At 48.1% G+C, this 14,508-nt stretch overlaps 1 protein-coding gene across 2 annotated transcripts in view; it reads right to left on the bottom strand.

The window, feature by feature from the left end:
* Positions 1 to 2,896: 2,896 nt before the first annotated feature.
* TCF7L1 (transcription factor 7 like 1) overlaps positions 2,897 to 14,508 on the bottom strand; it is a 153,832-nt gene continuing 142,220 nt past the window's right edge. The window contains exons 5-12 of one of the 2 annotated variants that reach the window (XM_044261531.1): positions 9,272 to 9,404; positions 8,167 to 8,272; positions 7,808 to 7,891; positions 6,943 to 7,086; positions 6,089 to 6,248; positions 5,901 to 6,008; positions 5,084 to 5,159; positions 2,897 to 4,281 (exon numbers count right to left, since the gene is read on the bottom strand). In XM_044261531.1, the coding sequence (XP_044117466.1) occupies positions 3,848 to 4,281; positions 5,084 to 5,159; positions 5,901 to 6,008; positions 6,089 to 6,248; positions 6,943 to 7,086; positions 7,808 to 7,891; positions 8,167 to 8,272; positions 9,272 to 9,404 (1,245 nt within the window). In that variant the 3' untranslated portion in view covers positions 2,897 to 3,847. The remainder of the gene's footprint in view (positions 4,282 to 5,083; positions 5,160 to 5,900; positions 6,009 to 6,088; positions 6,249 to 6,942; positions 7,087 to 7,807; positions 7,892 to 8,166; positions 8,273 to 9,271; positions 9,405 to 14,508) is intronic. The other variant, XM_044261532.1, reaches the window with a different exon arrangement.

Genomic DNA, 14,508 nt, shown 5'->3' with positions numbered 1-14,508 from the left:
GGAAACCTTAATTTTGTTAAGATGGCTATGCTCCCCAAATTGATCTACCAACACACTCCCTATTAAGATCTCAGCTGACTTCTTTACAGAAATTGGCAAGCCAATTCTTAAGTTTATATGGAAATGTAAGAGACCTAGGATAGCCAAAACAGGCTTGGAAAAGAGCAAAGTTGGAGGACACACCCTTGTCAAGTTTTATTTTTCTTAACTTTCTTTTTTTTTCTTTTTTAAAATACGCTCTATCCTCCGTGTGGGTCTTGAACTCTCAACCCCGAGATTCAAGAGTCACCCATTCTGACTGAGCAGGCTGGGTGCCCTCATACTTCCCAACTTTAAAATTTATGGCAAGTTACAATAATTAGGACAGTGTGGTACTGGCTTAAAGACCTATAGATGAACTGAATCAAATTCGAAGTCCAGAAATAAGCCTCTACACTGATGGTCAGCTGATTTTCAACATGGGTCCTAAGACAGTTCACTGGGGGAAAGAATAGTCTTTTCAACAAATAGAATACTCTGGGACAGCTGTCTAATAAGCATACGAAGAAATGCTCAACTTCACTGGTATTAGGTAAATAGAAATCAAAATTACACTGAGATCCCGCTTCACACCTACCAGCACAGCTATAATAAACAATGGACAAAACAGAAAAACATGTGTTGGTGAGGATGTGGGGGAGCTGGACCCTCACACGTTGCTGGTTGAAATAAAAAATGCAGTCACTAAGCAAAACAGTTTGCTAATTCCTCAGAAAGTTAAAACACAGAATTATCATATGACCCAGCATTTCCACTCCCAGGTGTATATCCCAAAGAATTGAGCACAAGGACTCAAACATTATACTTACATGTGATACTCAAGGGAGTATTATTCACAATAGCCAAAAGGTAGAAACAACCCATGTATTCACCGGAAGATGAATGGATAAACAAAATGTGGTTTATATACACAATGGATCATTTAGTTATAAAAGGTAATGAAATTCTGACACATGCTGCAATGTAGATGAACTCTGAAAGCATTATGCTAAGTGAAATAAGCGAGATTCCAGTTATATGAGGTACCCAGCATAGGCAAACTCATAAATAGAAAGTGATCAGAGCTTCCTAAGGTCTGTGGGGAAGGGGGTATGGGGTGTTAATGTTGAACAGGTAGTTTGTGTTTGGATGATGAAATCATTCTGGAAATTGACAGTGGTTATGGTTGCACGATATGAATGTACTTAATACCACTAGATTGCCCATTTAAAAAGTTAAAATGGTGAATTTTATATTATATATATTTTACCATAATAAAAAAAGCTATGTCTGAGTAGGGTAAAAAAATCTGGCAAGTACTCATTAAAAGGCAAGGGAAGACAGAAGTATTATATCTTTTTTTTTTTTTTAAGATTTTATTTATATATTTATATGCCAGAAAGAGAGCAAGCATACAAGCAGCTGGGTGTGGGACTGGCTCCCAGGGCTCTGGGATCACAACCTGAGCCAAAAGCAGATGCTTAACCCACTGAGCCACACAGTGTTCCTTATCAAGTCTTTAAAAAAAAAAAAAAAAAAAAAAGGCATGAAATGCTAATCTATCCTGGAATACAGACAGCCCTGGAGAACAGTGAGTGCGCTAAGGCAGGCACAAAAGGCAGATGATTTGGATTTCACTTATACAGACTATTTGGAATAGGCAAATTCATGGAATGAGCAAGTGGATGAGCCCTACTGGGGGCAGGGGGAGTGGGGCTGAGGGGGCCAATGACCCAGTAGTCATACAGCTTCTGCTCAGGGAGATGAAGTTTTGGAAGTTGTGGTTGTGTGATACATTGTGAATGGAATGAGAGCCACTGACTTGTACATTTACAAATAGTTAAAATGGCAAATTTATGTTACATATATTTTACCATCAAAAATAAAGGAGGGGTGCCTGGGTAGCTCAGTGGGTTGAGTATCTGACCCTTGGTTTTGGCTCAGGTCATGATCCCAGGGTTGTGAGATGGAGCTCTGCATGGGGCTCTGCCCTGGGTGTGGAACCTGCTGAAGATTCTCTCTCCCTCTTCCTCTGCATGACCCCAAAATAAAGATAAATGAAGTGCTGACACATGCTGTACCATGGACGAACCTTGAAAATAGTAGGCTGAAAGAAGTCAATGAGAAAGGACCATACGTAAGGCACGTGGCTGGCTCAGTCAGTAAAGCATAGGACTACCGATCTCGGGGTCATGAGTTCAAGCCCCACGTTGCGCAGGGAGCCTACTAAAAGCAAAAAACCCACACATAGACACACACACACTCAAGTACCATATGTGTATCATCCCATTTATTATTATTTTTTAAGGTTTTATTTATTTATTTAGGTTTTATTTAAGTGATCTCTACACCCAGCGTGGGGCTTGGACTCACCAGAGATGGGGAGTCACGTGCTCTTCCCACTGAGCCAGCCAGGCAGCCTCTATATGATCCCATTTAAATGATGTGTCCAGGATAGGCAAATCCAGAGACAGATAATAGATGAGTGGTTGCCTGGGACTACGGGGGTAAAAGGGGAAAAAATGGGGGTGAATTTTAAAGGGTCTGGGGTTCAAGGTGATGAAAACAGTAAAATTGACTGTGATGATGGATACACGACTCCATCGAATTGTACACTTTCAACGGGTAAATTGCATGTTATGGGAATCATAGCTCAATAAAGCGGTTATAAAAGGAATTTCAGTGCTAGGTATAATGCAAAACAACCAAAGGACGCCATTTACATCACGGCAATCATAAAAAGACAAAGTTGGGTTGGATTTTTCTGTCCGGCATGTTTTCGTAGTCTCCCCTCCAAACCCCTGCAAAAAGCTACCACAGGACTTGCTATGAAGATGGGGGCTTGATTCAGCAAAAGGACTGAAACACTCAGCAAAGGTCTTGCAACTGCAATTTTATTTTCTTTTGTGAAAATAAACAACTGGAAGTTTAAATTGCTCCAAAAAACCCCATAAAAACAAAAAGAAATACACACAGAAGAAGCATGTGAGGTGATAGGGGGAGGGGGAGGGCGTTTAGACCTTTGGCAGATTGTGCTAGCACTGACCCAGGGGACAAGAGCCAGGCCTTGGGGCCAGGTCCCATCTGCCACTCTGGGACTGTGAGGGGAGGTCTTGACTGGTGAGGGGTGGCACAGAGACTTCTTCACCGAGGAAGTGGCAGGCACCTTGAATCCCTTTCAACGTGGGGAAGAACCATTTCAGAGGACATGTTTGCCCACCAAAAGCTGGAGGCTGTTGTGTTAGGGCCCACTGAGGGAAAGGGGACGCTGGTGGAGACAAAATCAGGCAAAGGTGGCTTCTCGCGTGATGACAGTCTTACACTGGGCAGAGGACGAAGATGAAGGCAGTTGAGCAAAGGAGAAAAACTTGGTAAGGTCAAAGGGAATGTCCAGGAACGGGATCTAGATGAAGAGGTAACAGGCCAGAAATCCGGCAGAGGCCGACATGCGGACTGGGAAGGGGCAGAGGGCACGTGGGAGTGCCGAGAAGAGGGAACAGGGCAGAAAGGGCAAGAGGTAGAGAGAAAGGGGTCTTCTGCCCAGGTCCATCCACCACTGCACATACAGGAAGAATAACACACTACTTTTCAGTTCTCTTTCTTTTAAAGATTTTTTTTTATAGTTTTGTTTTGTTTTTTAAAAAAGCCTTAAGGTCAGCTACTGGTTACATCTACAAAACGTAAAGTGCTGCTGTTACCAGTCACTTTACAGAACAGTCCAGAGTGGTCAAATATTGACCAATAAAGTTTCCTTTTTCTTTTTCTCCTTTCTTCTGAATCATTACTACTCGACGAGTCACTTGACAGCCTGCATAGGTCAGGGGGCAGCTCAGTGGGCAGACTTGGTGACCAAGGAAAGAGGCTGGGCCTGGAGGACTGGAAGGGCCTGGTGGGCATGGAGTGCGGCCGGGAAGGACGGGGGAGAAGTCAGCAGAGCTGTGGGCAGGGACCCGAGGGGGAGGGGTCGGGAGAGGAGCGGGGGCTGGCTGCCCATCTGGCCAGAGGAGGTGGCTGTTGCCTTGGCTGACAGGAAGGCAGCCGAGTGTAAAGCCAGCTGGGCCCGGCTCTCTGGCTTGGTGGTGAGGGAGAGGGGCTGGGCTTGCTCCGAATGGGTCGCCGCAGGGGCAGCCGGGGACGCCAAGGCTGCGGAGGGGGTGGCGGGGGAGTCCAGCATGCTGCCGTGGGAGGAGGCGGGGCTGTCACAAGACTTCTCAGGGGGCAGGTACTGGACACATGGCTTCTTGCTTTTGGAGGCCAGAGCACCTACAGGGACAAACCACAAGGAAGACTGAGCAGCTAGTACCGTGGGTGAGGCCGAACACAAGATCGCCTACTGGGAGGTGGGGGGGGGGGCGAAATCCAGGCTTTCAAGATGCGGAAACCGCACTGAAGGACTCTAGAGTGTCCAGAAGGGGCAGTGCCAAAATGCCTATTCAGTATCTGATAGGAGGGGACATAACCCAGGCTTCAGCTGGTCTCAGAAGTTCTACGCTTGTCCAGAGTGAGCAGGAGAGAAGAGGTCACCATGCTAGGTGGGATTCTGGGGCGAAAAGACGTGGTACGGAATTTTGGCACAAAGTGGCCCCCAAACCAAGCAAAGTATTTCTTTGGGTGCTCAACCAACCATATCTTGGAGGAACACCTACTTCCATTGGGTTCATGAATAGAGGGTATGTCTATCTCTACTGTGCCTCTTCCTGAGGGAATTCCAAAGATAATTTCAGATACCATTCATTTTTGCCCGGTATATTGATCCCCAGAACCCTTGAGTAAGACGCAACCCAAGTGAGTTGAAAGGCGCAGAGGTTCTGAAGTGGGAAAGTGCTGGCATCAAATTCTGTCTCCGCCATTTAACAAGCAGAGTGACTGGGTCATCTCTAAAAAGGGAGTAATAGTAACAACCCCCTGAGTATGCAAGAGCCCCCCCACCATGAGGCAGAGGCCCTGAGAATGGCAGCTGTGATGACACAGCACTGTCGCCAAACCCCACAGAGAGCCCGGAACGAGGCACGGCAGCTGCCACTGTGACGGTGGTTCGAAAAGCCTGTGCCTTCCAACAACTCACCCTCAGCCTCTTGGACTTGCTGCTGGGACTGTGTCTGTGACAGCTGTTTTTCTCTCTTCCTCTTCTTTTTCTTACCCTGAAAGTTAGCCCAAAGAAAGGGTAACCAAGGGGCAGAATAACCGACTTTTTAGGGGGGTGCCCAGATAGTGGGGGAAACAGGACATGGCCCATACTGCTCTTGACCCTCCCTGGGTGAGGGAGCTGGGGGCAGAGGGGAGCCGCTCAGGTCACACAACCACCGACGCCTCCGAGAAGACAGAATGAGCCATCCTGGAAGGTGCCCTCCTTTCCCCCACGCGATCCTTCCCTCCAGCCCGGTGTCCTGGCCTTCTTGGAAGGCCTCATCCCTTCAGTGCCCTGGGGTATATTTTTCCATTTTCCTCCCTGGAAGAGGGTGGTTCTTAATCTTTTCTGAGGAGACTCAGTCCCCACTGAAAATCTAAGACAGTTCGGAAGCCTCTCGCCAGAAATAAAAAGCAAATGAGAACAGACATAGAAAATTCGGTCTAGTTTCAAAGAGTTATTAGAAATGCCAGCTGAGGTTCAGAGCCCTTGGCCAGCAACACCCCCACCACCAGAGCCCGAACACAGTTTGCACTGCGTCCTAAATTACGGAATCAAAGGCTGAGTCCGCTTCAAATGAGAGCGCTACAAATTTACATCAGTCCTTAGGACGCCAAAGCCATGTCCTTGTTGATCTCCTGAGAATGAAAATGCCTTCCTTATTTCTAGAGACACATGGCCTCTATACACAGAGTCTTCCCGTTGCCCGCGTGCAGTCGCGGACACCGCTCTCCAGGGCCAAGGGGGCGCTTACGTAGTTGTCCCGGGCTGACCAGGTCGGGTAGAGCTGGGAGTGAAGCTGCCGCTCCTTCCGGGCCAGTTCATAGTACTTGGCCTGTTCTTCCCGGGACAGGTTGTGCCACTGCAGAGAGAGGGTCAGAAGTGACAGGGAAGGAAGAGTGCAGGGGACGCGGTGCAGCCCGGGGCGAGAGCGGGCCTTACCTTTCTTCCCAGGATCTGGTTGATGGCCGCACTTTCCTTCAGGGTGCACTCAGCCACCACCTTGGCCCTCATCTCCTTCATATACAACATGAAGGCATTCAGAGGCTTTTTCACGTGGGGTTTCTTTTCTTCCTCCTTTTTCACTGTGACGGGTGATTTCCTGGGAAGTCACAGAGCTATCAGTCAGCTATCATGTCAGGGCCCCCCAGCCCGCCATCCCTGCCTTTCACTGACGCTCAGGGCTGCCTGCCCTGGAGGGTTGGTGGGGAGGGGGATGAGCACCCTCCACAAGGGGGCCCCAACCTCGGAATGACCTCACGCCCTATCTCTGAAGGGCCAGTTCCCTGAGGAAGGAGCAGAGGGAGGTGGTGAGGAGCGCTGGCCGCAGGTGATAGAGGAAAGGGGGCAGGGCATTTTGGGCAGAAGCAAGAGGGGGGTTTACTGCACCAGGGGCTGCTGACGTGGGCCCTCCCGCTGGCTTTAGAGCTCAGCGGACGAAGCTGGGGCCATGATGACAGTCTCAGCCCTGCCACTGGTGGCCGTGTGGGCCAGAGAAAAATCCTCCCTTTGGAGTTCCCACTTCCCTGTATGTGAGGGAGGGGGAAGGATGCCAGAAGCGTTCTCAGGTTCTCCTTCAGCCTCTAAATCCTGTCAAGCTTTCCTGACTGGGAGCAAAGAAAGATGTGTCTCTGAGAGGATGGGAACACAGAGTCAAGGGAGCAACTGCCAAGAGAGAAGAGGATATGGCAGAGGGAAGTGCTGGCTGCCCGCTAAACGCCACCAGGAGAGAAAAGCAAAGGGCATTTGCTGCTCAGAGACTGGCCACCCCAGCAACCAGGCTGCCTGATACTCACGCGCTCACCGCCGGGCTGAGGCTGGGGGGCGCCGGCTCCTGCTTGACGATGGGGGAGACGATGGCGGGGTGGGGAATCCCTGAGGTGGGCAGACCGGGATGGGCCGGAGCCACCATGTGAGGAGAGAACCGACTGGAAACCAGGCTGTGTACCAGGTGGGAAACAAGGAACAACAGAGGGGCTCAGGGTGAATGTTTGTCACCCGGCAGAGGACATGGCGGCTGCCTGCCCTTACGGCGGAGCTGGGTAATACCTCGGCTGTGGCAGGCCTTCGAGCAATGGGAGCCCATTCATGGACCCCGACAGAACCAGGTTTGGCGAACACCCAATAAACCTCCCCTTCCCCCACAGATGCACAGGGTTCCTCTATCTGATGCTGGAAGCAGGTAGCATGAGAAACACAAAAGAAGGGGTAGTGGGCCAGAGGCCAGGGTGCACGGGGGGAAGAAGGGCGTAGCCTGTGGGTTGCACTTCCTTGTCACAGAGGTGCCCCTGTCACATAGATCTGGCCCCTGAGACATTAGTCCTCTTTCCTGTTCCCATTTCAGGAATAATGAATCTTCTCCCAGTCTCTGGCATCAGTGCCACAAAGCCTAGTGTATGGGGAGACGTGGCAGGAGGCTAAGGGCTTTGAAATTCTTCCCTCAGAGAGGTGGGGAAAGAGTGAGCCTGTCTGTGGTCTCCATTCTGACCATGGGGCATGAGGAAGAGCCTTAGCAAAGAGGGGTGCGGAGGAAAAGTGAGCCCGTGCCTCCCAGTTAAGGGCCAAGAACAAGTTTTAATGGTCAGAAATGGCAAGGACACTCATAGAGGACCATTCCCTGCAAGGCCAGTCCATGCTGCCAGCCCCAGTCCCAGGACTCACCTGGACATTGAGGCATTCATGGCGAGGGCAGGGTAGGGGTGCCGGAAACCACCAGGAGGCAGGGAGTACATGGGCTGTCCTTGCCTGTCGGGGCCAGGAGCGAGGAAATCTGGTCAGCACATTGGCTACAGGGGGACTGTTGCGGACAGGGGAGGCCGGGGGCTGGGATGGAAGGATGATAAAGGGCAAGAAGGAGGAAGTAAGAGTAAGAGCCATGAGCTTTGGGGAGAGGACCCCAATGTGAGGGGTGCGGGTGCTGCATACAGACCCCCCCCACCCACAGGGCACACCGCAGGTATAGGAGGCAGAGCACAGCACAAAGAAAGAAGGAGGGTAAGGAAGGCGGTGAGTTTCCTTACTGCGGGACGAGCCAGCCGAGGGGATGGGGGATTTGTCCAACAGCTCCAGGAGACAGTGGGTAATATGGAGACAGCTCAGATGGGTGAGGGGGCCGGGGGATTCCTGCTTCAAAGAGATACATGTCAGTCTGTTCCCTGGCCCTATCACAGCACCCAGAAGTAACACCAAACCGGAAGTCCCTTGCCCCACGTCCCCAGGCATGCTGGAGCTTGGAAGGCCTTTCTTTCAGTATCTTGGCCCTGTCACGTCCCAGCTCTGCTGGGGTCAAGGACAGATCCAGGGAAGGCAGGACTAAATACAGCTAATACAGCTAATACAGCTTCCCTCTGCTACGTGGATCCCACCTCTGTCATCAGGCATAATTTCCAGGTGTTCACATAGGAGTCATCCAAGAAAGGGACTGGAAATCCTGGACTCAGAGACCCAAGATATCCCCCAGAGCCATCTGCCAACTAGTCTTCCTCTAGAAAACCTGCCCCATTCGTAGAGAAGTAAACTTTGGATGTCTTCTCCACATTTGTCCTCATTATCTGTAACTTACAGTAACTGATTTCTCTAAAGAGGGGCTCCAAAAATGCTTTGAGCCATGACCACTCTGGGGATTTGATGAGGCTATGGCTCCCTGGGCTGGACAGTTCTGGTGAACAAGTTCAAAAAATAAATAAGTAAAAGCCAGCTCAACCTCAGCACTTTTTGCTATACTCAGAAGTCAGGCTAGACTGGTTATGTTTGAAAATGTTCAGTATAAGGCAAAGGTCTTGGTTAAGGGAGGCACAGCCCACAGCTGGGCTAGACTTCAAGGTCAACACAGAAGATTTACCCCCACTTCCAGCTCATGGCACCCCCAAACAGATTCCCACTGTGGAGCCAGGCCTGTGCCTCGTGGGATTCCCTTTTATCCTCACAATGCCTCTATGGTATGAAAGGGACACAGGAAACACAGATGAAAAATCTGAAAAGGCTAACATTAGGGGGCAAGGTTATGGGCTCCTGGGAGTTAGACATGTGACCTGAACCCAGGGTTGCCTGATTCCAGGGCCGTGAAGACAAGCCTGACCCACTGGAGCCCTGCATGGGGGCCAACCTGTGCACTGGGTGACTCACCTGTCTTTGGGTCGATCTCTGGGGAGAGGTGTGTGGGAGGGGAGCCGGGGGAGAAGTGGTCGTTGCTGTAGGTGATGAGGGGCGTCAACGGGTGCATGTGATGTGGGGGCTGAACAACAGGAACTTTATTAGACTGAAAGACAGAGAGAAAAAGACTAGGCACAGTTGCCAGGGAGACAGAGAGCCCAATCTGCTATTATTTACTGTGTTCAATACATGCCAGGTATTTTCCACGCAACAGACCATCTAGCCTATGGACAGCCCCGGAGAGAAAAGAGCAGTCTACACAGCACCAAAAGAACCAACAGAATTAGAGGAGGGTGACACCCACCCCCCAACATCCCCTCTTCAAAATAACAAACACTTCGTGTGTGCTGTGTGGTGCTAAATGCCCCAGGCCACTGAGTTATCAACTGTGCTCTGTGTAATCTCTGTGTGGTTTCCAAACAGATTTCACAGAAATAGTAGCTCACAAGTTCAGGTCTGAGACTGGGAACAGACCAGTGGGGAATTGTCCTGGTCAGACCTCATGGAACCAGCTGTCATGTTCAGCTTTACAGACACAATCCAAGAGCACTTAGAACAGGTCTCTCTGTAGTTCTTCAAACACTGCTAACCTAATTACCACACTTCCTTTAAACACCAGCAAATGTAAGAAGGACCATTATTTTATAGAACTGGTAAGAAGGAAAAAAACACTGGCAAGCCACTGACACATCATGATTTCAGATATTAAAGTGGGAAAAACCTGTGTGTCCTAGCACTGGTGAACTGGATTAAATTGTTTTAATATCATCTGACTTAACAATAAGGAGTTCTTTTTCTTAAGATTTTATTTACTTATCAGACACAGACACAGCAAGAGAGGGAACACAAGCAAGGGGAGTGGGAGATGGAGAGGCAGGTTCCCCACTGAGCAGGGAGCCCGATACAGGGCTCGATCCCAGGACCCTGGGACCATGACCCGAGCCAAAGGCAGACACTTAACGACTGAGCCACTCAGGTGCCCCAACAATGAGTTTTATTATAAAAAGAACTACAATGTGTTAAAAAAGATTTTATCTATATGAGAGGAAGGGAGAATTAATGCACAGGTAGGGGGGATGGGCAGAGGGAGAGGGAGAAGTTGACTCCTGGTTGAGCAGGGAGCCCAGCAAGCGACTCGATTCCAGGACCCTGAGAACATGACCTGAGCCGAAGGCAGTCATTTAACTGACTAAGCCACCCAGGTGCCCCCAAAGAGCTACAGTTTACTGAACACCCCACTACAAGCATAGCGCTAGGCAATACATCTCATTATAACAGGGAAGAAGTCATGATTATCCCCATTTGAGGGATGAGAAAACTGAGCTCAGAAAGATTAAGTGGCTTAGCCCACTTATTACAGCTAATTAATGGCAAACTGGATTTGTATAGCCCTTTACAAGTCTAACAAACCAGAGTGTTTTCTCTGGTACTATCTATGTGTGCCCAAGAGCCCAATCAAAATATATCTGTCAGAAAGAGCTGACATACAATTTTTTTTCTTTGCATAATAAGGTAAATGAGTTACAAGTGGGGAAGAGATTTGCTCTAAAGATATCTGCAAGATGGATAATGACTTGGAGGCAGTCCAAGGGCTAGAATTCTAAACTGTTGTCTTTCCATTTGAATTTTTCATTTCATAGATTCTTGGAGCCCTTTTTTCTTTGTCAAGGTGCCCATTTGGTACTCATAATGTGAAATCCAATCTGTACATCTACACACCCATGCTGATGGTATTCTTGCTCTATTTCCAGTAGGCTAAGCACAGACAAGAGGCAGGGTACTGGACAAGGTCTGCAACCAGGAGTCCAGCTCCCAGACCCGAGGATGGGAGGCAGAGATTTCAGACTATTCATAACCATAACCACTAGGTGGCGCCAGCACATGACCAGACGCTGCAGGAATGGCTTGGAAGCACTTCCTATCACTGCCCAACCACAGTGGGCTCCTTTGGCATGGTCTACAAACTCTTCAATTATTTTCTTCTTATTTTTTCACCTCTTTTCTTACTGGCTTTTGAAGGCATCTCCACGTACATGAACATAGAGCGCAAGTAAGAGTATAAAAATTATTTTAAATCAGATTTCTTGGAACCTAATGTATCTAAGATGATGCATTTTGGTTTCCTGAAAACAGCTTTGTCTAAAGGATGATTTTTAGTATCATAAAAGCAACAGAATTATTACTAAAGTGATAATTAATGATAAAAGAATTACACAGAATGATCACAATTTAAAAAAAAAGATTTTACATATTTGTGTGAGAGAGTGAGTGAGTTGGGAGAGGAGCAGAGGAAGAGAGAAAGGGAGGAGCAGAGGAAGAGGGAGAAGCAGGCTCTGGGGAGTGCAGAAGCCCAACGTGGGGCGACCCTGAGATCATGACCTGAGTGGAAATCAAGAGTCAGATCCTTAACCAACGGAGCCACCTAGAAGCCCCCAGAATGATTACAGTTTTTAAAAAATACATAAAACTCTATGTTTTTAAAAAAAAAAAAAGACTAGAAGCACATCAAAATGTAAACAGTAGGTATGTTTTACAGTAGGTATGTTTGAGGGGTGGAACTAGGGGTGACTTTGTTTTTCTTGTTTCTATTTCTGTATTTTACAGCTTTAATTATTGTCTATATTTAAAAGTATACTTCTGATGGGTAAAAAGAAAGAAATACAAACTATTATAAAGCATTTAGAAAACACAATCAGGGGCACTTTGGTGGCTCAGTTGGTTAAGTGACCGACTCTTTGTTTTAGCTCAGGTCATGATCTCCTGGTGGTGGGACTGAGCTGCGCGTCAGGCTCCATGCTCTGTGTGAGTCTACTTGAGATTCTTTCCCCCTCCCTCTCCTTTCTCTCTCTGCTCTTGCCCTTGCTTGTGCTCTCTCTAAAATAAATAAATAAAATCTTAAAAAAGAGAGAGAAAAGAAAACACAATCACAGTAACCTAACCCAGCCCCTACCCTCATTTTGGTATATCTCCATTCATTTCTACTTCTTGTAGATAATGGTTTTTTACTTATATCGAGTAACATCATCTACAGCCATCTTTTATTAAATTAACATTTTTCAGTTTTTTAAATTAAAAAATTAAAAAAAAATCTTATTTATTTATTTGACAGAGAGAAAGAGAGAGCACTCACACAAGCATGGGGAGTGGGAGAGGGAGAAGCAGGCTTCCCACTGAGCAGGGTGCCAGACACGGGGCTTGATCCCAGGACCCTGGGATCATGACCTGAGCTGAGCCACCCAGGTGCCCCTCAGCTTTTTTTTTTTTTTTTTAAGATTTTTTATCTTTCATGTACTTGAGAGAGAGCAAGAGAGAGAGAGAGCGAGAGAGAGAGAGAGCGAGAGAGCACAGAAGGAGAGGGAGAAGCAGACACCCTACTGAGCAGAGCCCGATATGGGGCTCGATCCCAGGACCCTGAGATCATGACCTGACCCAAAGGCAGATGCTTAACTGACTGAGCCACCCAGGTGCCCCCATTTTTCAGCTTTACTGAGGTATAACTGACAAAATAAAATTGTAATGTATTTGAAGTGTACAATGTGATTCTTTAATATACGTATCTATAGCCCCCTAAAAATACTTCATAATATTATGAGATCCTGACTGCCCACGTGCTGTTGAGTCTGGCCTCATCAGAAGCTGGCACACAGCACTGAATAGGTAGCAAAGTACAAGGAGGGAAATGTGAGTTCTATGAAAAAGTGTATGTATCCTCTCTGAAGTGCTCTGTGAGTTATTCTTGGTTCCCATTAGGTGGCATCATTGTCTAGAAAATGGACTGGGAGGTGGTGGGTTCACAGAAGAGGAGGGTAAACTCTTCCTTGGTCAGTCTGGGAAGAGGCAGCCTCTGGGATGGATAATTAAGAACTACTTTCTTTGGAGCTGACCCAGGGTAGGCCCTCCTTGGTGGCTACCATTCCAGTAAAAGTTTCTGCTTTTTCCTCTCCTCAGCTGCCCTCAGAAGCAGGATGTCTACAGCACACGCAGGCCAAGGGTAGGAAGGCTGGGAACCATTCTACCCCTCTCAGCGGAAAACCCCAGAACAACGTGCACGGGTGCCGCACGGGGTTCGCTCAGCACCGCAGCCGAGTCCAGATTCATCTGGAGAGCATTTCAGAGCCATCTCGGGCCTGAATGCTTCTGCAGTCAATGCAGACCCAACCTTTTTCCAGTCCAAGTGCTTCTCAAATGTTTTAGTCTGTTACTAAAGTTGGTCCAGGTGAAAATTTTTCTTTAAATTCCTTGTCCTCGAGGAAGCAATGACTCATCTTCTATCATCCAGGACTTAAATTCAAGGTCAAAGTAAAGCTAGCACCATACAATTCCAACACGGACGGAGAAGTCAACTCTCCACAAGGCCCCTCTCCTCCAGCTGCTCCTCTAAGGAACTTTTCGGAAGCCTCCACAGAGCCTCCTGGCTCCTACTGGTCACGCACTATTCTCTTTTCTTCCCGACCCTGATTTCAGAGAGCAGAAGGATAAGGTTTTGTAGATCAGGTAAAGATGAGCCTTCAGCTTGTGGCACCACTGACAAAGCAGCCACAGACGCGCCAACAGACTGCCCAGGGAAGACACTGAGCGCTCCTCTGGGCTGCTGACTGTATCTGATTTTATACATTTAAGAAATCTGTTCTTTCTACATCCATTTGTCTGTTTACTGCTGGAGGCGATCTTCTCTGTGGGAGCAGGAAGGGGATCTGTTTCTCCCAAGACAGGGCTATCTGCTGAGAATACTCAACAGCCCGAGAAGGAGGATTTCCAAGGACTGGCTGGCCCCAGCTGCAATGTTCAGTGTCACTCTGATTCTGTCTGTGACAGATGGTGACTTAGGCCGGGGTGGGGGGAGGGGGTCTCCAAACTTTCTTGGTCATAGAACTTAATCGATAAAAAGTATCGGTTCTGCCCTGTTTGGTGGTCTGTGCTTTTTAAGCAGTAGTATTTTCAATCTAAGGATATGGCAGGAATCTTTGAAGCTACTTGTATTATTTCCTTACAGGATATTTTAGTTAAAAGTCAGTCATGTGTAAATCCAAGTAGCTGAGTTCAGGTGACCGGCCCTATGCTTAACACCAACAAGTAGGGGAAGTGCCTGCCACAGATACCCTCATGTTCCATACGTCAAAGATGAACTGCTTCCTCGTGACTTTAGATTAAGACACAAGGGACAGTGTTTTTACCCCCAACCCTTGCCCTCAATGGAACATCTTGTGTCT

This window comes from Neovison vison, chromosome 8, assembly GCF_020171115.1.
Source record: "Neovison vison isolate M4711 chromosome 8, ASM_NN_V1, whole genome shotgun sequence".
NCBI classification, from domain to species: domain Eukaryota; kingdom Metazoa; phylum Chordata; class Mammalia; order Carnivora; family Mustelidae; genus Neogale; species Neogale vison.
This window is presented reverse-complemented; position numbering and strand designations above follow the sequence as displayed.